A 6,390-nucleotide genomic window follows, 5' to 3' on the forward strand; every position below is an offset into this window, starting at 1 on the left:
GTTTGTAGATTTCATCTTTTTTTTTTTTCTTTTTTTTCCTTTTTTTCTGGTACATTCCAGGGCAAGCCATGATGTAACTGAAATATTAAATTTAAATGTGGTTTTAAAGGGCCACAGCTTGAACACAGTAAATAAGACATAACTGTTTCACATAGCAAGCTAGATATGCCATATCCTTTCTTCCCCAAATCCTCGATTTCTTTTAGGAGTTCCCAGTTTTTTCCTTATTTTTTGACTGCTGACAGAACTTTTGTCACATCTTCATTTTCAGTGAAAAAGTTGTCTACAGTTTTTCTGCCATATATGTAGAGATTTTTCTGCTTATTGCTACCATTTTTGTACTGCTGTTCTTGAGTTGTAATGCTAAGTTCTGGTAATGCATCTTTGTGAAAGTAAAGAAAACATTTAAGTTAGTTTCAGCTACTGTAATACAAGAAGGATTGGGAAGTGCTTGTTGTGGGGTTGGGTTTGTTTTGGTTTTTTTTTTTGTTGATCTGTTTATAATAGTTCTTGATCAGCAATTTTGCAGAAAATGTAGAAGTTGCACATTTGGACTTAAGAGTTCTAGAATTTGGGCTTGATAGTGAACCAAAATTATACACTTCAGCTTTGTCAGCTGTTACAATACTTTTCCTTTGTTTTTTATTTTACAGTGTTTAAGAGCAATATTGAAATTAATGTCTGAATGCTGGGCTCATAATCCTGCCTCAAGGCTCACTGCCTTGAGGATCAAGAAGACACTTGCCAAGATGGTGGAATCACAAGATGTAAAGATTTGACATAGTAAATTGACATTGGAGAGCAAAGCTGGCCTCCTAGATCTTTTCACTCAAACATGGGTGAGACCTATGTGGGAAGAGGAAATAACTGAGATTCAGTGTATTTTCTCAGCACACTTCTACAGGCTGCTAATCAAATCTTTCAGTACTTCATAGACTGTGATACTGAGAGCCTCTATACACTACATGCTATGTATATGGACAGCCTTGATAAAATACACATTTTGGTTTTGTTTGAGCTGCATTGAGACTTCAGGCATACTTAGTGAGTCTCCAGTAAAACTCTGGGTACTGAATTGAATGTTCAGATTACAGTGCTTTCTGTGAAAGCCTAACAAGCTATATGGATTCAACAGAGATGGAGAATATAAGCTTTTTTTTTGCCTTCTACCTGATAAAACCTAGTCAATCCATACCAAGTTTTTGTGAAACAGCCTGTAGGTTATGAATCTGTTTGTGATACTACTCGGTTTTACAGTCCTTATGCCTTTATGTGTGTGCCAGGATTATTTTGCTGTCATTTGGAATAGAAAAGAAACCATTTAAATGAACAAAGTTTTATGGTCAGGGCTCCATACATTTTGTGGCTCCATGATCACAGATTTGCTACAGAATTTACTCCTTGCCATTAAGTTATCTTCCAAAATCTCAGTTTTAATTTTATTTCTATTCTTGTTTTGGTCACAAGGAGAACTGCAAAAATGTGAACCATTAAAAAATTAAGGAACGCCTACCTAAGTCTGTAAAGAGCTTGAAACAACCTCTCTTAGAGGTATAGACTGCCTTGGTCATCTCACTTACAATCTAGTGGGCTCCATAACTGTACGACTATGAAATTTGGCGTATTTTTCACAATGCCACATGCAACAGCATTTTTGCTGTAGAATACATCTTAACAGAAAGACCATTGATGATGTGTTTTGCCTTTCTACTTTATTGGGACCTACTCATAGGTGCCTGTCATGCTCTGAACTTTTTTCCATACAGGAGGGAATCGGTCAGCTGTAGGAGCATGCTTTTTCATCATTTGACAAAGCTAGGCAGACGATAAGTTTTGAAAGGCTTGAGAACAAGTCTCATTTACAGACACAAAAGAGGGAAGGCAGGAAGCGCAGGCTGGGCACTCAGAAGATTAGAGAATACAGTAAAGGTCAAGACCAGGAGAACTGAATATGTGAACTGTTGAAGATAAGATCCACAACATGCAGAAGATTTTGAGCTGGGTTGCCCTAATGTAAACGCAGGAGGCCATGTCTGTGGGCCACTTAGTCAACAGTTAAAAAATTCAAGATTGGGCCAAGGTAAATCAGTGGGTGTTTTAAGTTCTAGTTAAGCACATTTGGGAGGAATGGCATTGAAAGATAATTCATGAAGATAAAGTAAGTTAACATAATTGCAAAATTTGGTCTTATTGTGCCAAGTATTTGGCATGCACAGGAAACTGTAGTTCCCTCCTTTTCTTCACTGATCCAGACAAGTTGGTTAAAAGCCAGAACCCCTCCATGAGGTTACTGTAAGGCAGAATTATTGATTTATAACTCCTTTGGCACTTCTACTTTGAAGTTAGAAAATAGTACCATAACTCAAGTTGAAGCTTCAAATGCGTGAATCATCTGAAGAATGAACACACAGTATTGGAACCATTTAACCTATTTGATAATTTAAGTGCCTATAACTTTGTACTGTAAATCTTGTTCTAGATAACTTTAAAAAGGGAAGTTATTTATATGGTGTGTTTTGTGCTTTAGCAAAAACAAAAAACACCACCTAGTCCTAGGTACATGTGTACAACTAGATGCATGCACACACACACACACACATATGCCATAGTCGAGATTTGGAGAAAAAAATTTATGAATAATATTAAAATTGATGAAAAATATTAAAACTTCAGATTGATTTATGCCAGATTATTTGATGTCTTAAAATATGTACATGGAGATTGTTTTGATACATGTTTAAATTTCCCTTGAAAATACAACTGATAGAAAACAATGTAATACAGAACTGATGTGATTTGTGAACAATTACAACCTTATAACCTGTTTTTTTTGTTTTAAAATTCTGTAGTTCACATAATGTAAATGGTCAGGCAAAAGATTGCAGTATTTTTATTTTTTATTTTGATGTACAGACTTTATTTAACAGTTCTACATATTTTATAGAAAACTAGCTATTTTGAGGGACATTTCTTTTTTAAAAACAATAAAGTCATTACTTTTGTTCAGTAATGCCTTTAAGTATTAATATGTATTCTGGCTGAGAAGTTCATAGGTGTGTCAGCTATGGTTTTAACTTATTTGAAAAGAGCAAGAGATACACGATTTTGTGCCACAATCTTCATGATAAAGGGCTTTTTAAAAAAAAGTTTCTCCGTCCGTTGCCAAGAAATACACGATGAGTTTGAAATTGTTAATCATGTCTTTGCACATAATTTTTGCACAGGTAGTTGGAAAATATTTGGTATGAGCCAAAAAAAGTAAGGGATAAGCTTTTTTTTTTTTTTTTTCCTTCTCTAGGATTTTTATCAGTAAGAAGGAAAAATGTTTATGTAGGTACCCTGTTAGCTTAAAGTTTCAGAGCATGGAGGTCCATTTAAATTAACCCATTCCTGTTTAGAATATTGTTTTATTTCTTTTAGAAGTTGCCACAGCATTATTAGCTGTAAACTTGTTTTATGAATTTTTTAATTCATTTTTCCCAAGTCTTCAGGAAGCTACTGCTGGAAACATGAATTTCAATAATTTGTAATTATTCGCTTATTTTCTTCTCCATTGTTTAGGCATGTGCAAGGCAATAGGGTGGTGGTCTTTGGTAGACATCTTAAGAGCTAAATTGATTTACATATTAATACAGAAGTGAGCTGGCTGCTGCAAAGATGATCTTTGAAAGAAAAAAAATCTTTCCACCTTAAGCTTAACCTTAATTTTTCAGTACTTCAGTTGCTAGGTTCATACTCAAACGTATCATGCATATGCAGTTGTTATTGTCCTGAACAGGAGCTGCTAGGTCTTTAGCATTCCTTGATTCCCTGATATTCAAAAAAACAGTATTGCTAAAGGATCTGGTCGTATAAAGCACTTGAGCACATACCTACATTCCATGCAAAGTCATTCACTGTTTGGAGCCTAAGTATGTCTATACTGATATTTTAACAATAATTTGGAAAAAAAAAAAAACTTCGCTCAAAGGTAGCCCGTTAATTTTTACATAATTAAGAATACTTAGTGCAGACTCTAAAGCTAAGTTGTTGCTTTATGCAATGCTGTAGAGTTCAGAAACCTTTAAGGTCAGGGAGGGTAATAGGCTGCTTCTGCTGGAGTGTGATTAATCTCATTTTGTTGGTCAAAATTTTCAGCATTTGTCATCCAAAACAAAATATCCCCCAAAACTGACAAATGTGGTTTGGGTTTTTTTTTTGTTTGGTTGGTTTGGTTTGGTTTTTTTAAATACAAAAATCAAAAACGTGGAAAATACCTTGGGGAGTATTACGACTGTGCCTTGCAAGTTCTTAAACACTCATATACAGAGGGGGGTTTTGTGTTTATTTAACCTACTCCATGTGATTTCAGTTAGGTGGAAAATAATTTGAATCACTTATATAATTCTTATGGTTACAGCAACTGAAAGGAAAGTTTTTGTGTTCCTGGTTAACTTGTAATTTCCACAAGAAACGTAGTATTCCTACAGAAAAATGTAGGCTTACGTTTTGATTTTATTCTAAGTTTTACTCAATATAGGATTTTTTTTCCTGAGTTTTACTCAAGAAACTGACAGTTTTCCCAATATCCATTACTTTTCCCAATTATTTTCGTAATTAGTCTATTTTGAGGTATTGAATAAAATATAAAATTAATACTTTGTTACCTCCATAGTAGTCTAGAATCAAATTTTAGATCTTGATCTAAATGACCATTTGAATGTGCTTATAAAACAAATTATTTGGATACATTTCATCTATTCCATCTTCACAGACTGTATTTTAATGGTCTAAAATGTTTGAAAAGCAATTAAGTTAAAAAGCATTCTTTCGCTATTGCAGATATTTTTAAAGAGAAGTTATGCTCTCATCTTCTGTCAAATGTTAGAATGATTTAGCACTTCCTCATTCTTCTGACAGTGCCTCTGAAGTCAAAAGTCTTTATGCTGTGGCCACAGTCTTTATTCCAAACAGGGGTGATGTCTAAAAATGGTTGGCAATGTTGCATGATACAGTGCTTTATGGAGCCATGGTATATTAGCCTTGGTTTGTATAGCAGAAGTGGAGTGCACATTACTTCTAATTTTTTAACAAATCTCATGTAATTGTTGCTTTGTAATATTTTACCATTGAATGCAATTATAGAAGCCCACATCATGTAGTGACATTTGTGCTCTGACATGCCATGCCCAAAATGAAATGTACTATATTGTATACAAGAAGAATAAATAACATTGTAGTTAACCTAGAGAAGATGTAAATAAAATATGAGAGAGTGGAACGAGACAAATGGTCACACTCTTGTGTGTGTTATATGCCAGAAGTGTAGAATACTCCTTTAAAAATGTAACACACTAATGTATTTTGTACAGCATCTGCTTTAGAAGGTGCCTTATTGAGTTTACCATGAATTGCTTGTTCTGTACACAGATTATGTCCAATGTATCATTTTTAAGTAAATAACCTTATTTTAGTACACATTAGTAATGTGTTTTGTTACTATAAGATTTTGCCTTTAAAATGTAATGACTTGGAAATCATAATACTGTAACTACATAATCCCCTACTTTTTAATACCTCGTTTATGTTTTTTTCCCCACAGTCTTTGAATAAGTTGTTAATGATCACTTCTATTGTTCAGTGGTGTTCAGAATTATTTGGTGCTCTATAAGTTCAGGCTCTGTATTCCTTGGACTAAATTTGGGCACAATGGTAAAACCAATGTTTCTTTCTGATTTTTATTTGTGTCTTACAGCAAAGCCAGAAGCAAGTCAAAATTGAATAATTGTATTTGAACATAATGCAAGTTCACTACATGTTGGTTTTATCCATAACATTTTGCCTCAAGCTCATCAAGTAAAAAGAGAAAAAATAAAAGGGATGGGGGATTCTGTAACTCTTTTTTGTTCCCTCTGTGTACAGCGTTCTTTTTGTGTAGTGATATCCAAATGAAGAGATTTGAGCTAATATACTTATGTGCTGTTGGTCACAAAATAATGCAGGTGCTTCTGTATAGCCTGCTAAATTGACTCTGTTTTTTATGATTCAAGCAAATGAAGACGAATCAAGGGGCTATCTCATCTGTGAGTACACAATTCTATAAAATCTCAGAATTTGTTTTCTTACTGCAGAAATGTATTGGCTACTTCTCTCCCTAGAGTTCAGTTTTAGTTTGCAAGCAGCAAGAAGTAAGATCAACTTCTATTCTCTTTTTGTCATTGATCGGGAGTAATCATAGCTTTAAAGATAGTTTTTCATAGTAGCTAGAAAGTTTTAATATCTGAGCATTATATAAACTGTTATCAGTATATTGCAAAGATAATTATAACTTTTTTTTTTCTCCCTTGTAAAGTCAAGTGTCAAGTCTTGCAATAGAGTTCTCGAAAGTACAGTGGAAGACTAGACTGTATG

At 33.9% G+C, this 6,390-nt stretch overlaps 1 protein-coding gene across 4 annotated transcripts in view; it reads left to right on the forward strand.

The window, feature by feature from the left end:
• The window catches only part of BMPR1A (bone morphogenetic protein receptor type 1A), an 85,658-nt gene extending 79,778 nt beyond the window's left edge, over positions 1–5,880 (forward strand). For all 4 annotated transcript variants that reach the window (XM_052798850.1, XM_052798852.1, XM_052798851.1 and 1 more), the window contains one exon: positions 654–5,880. In XM_052798850.1, the coding sequence (XP_052654810.1) occupies positions 654–779 (126 nt within the window). In that variant the 3' untranslated portion in view covers positions 780–5,880. The remainder of the gene's footprint in view (positions 1–653) is intronic.
• The last annotated feature ends 510 nt before the right edge of the window (positions 5,881–6,390 follow it).

This window comes from Harpia harpyja, chromosome 10, assembly GCF_026419915.1.
Source record: "Harpia harpyja isolate bHarHar1 chromosome 10, bHarHar1 primary haplotype, whole genome shotgun sequence".
Lineage (NCBI taxonomy): Eukaryota > Metazoa > Chordata > Aves > Accipitriformes > Accipitridae > Harpia > Harpia harpyja.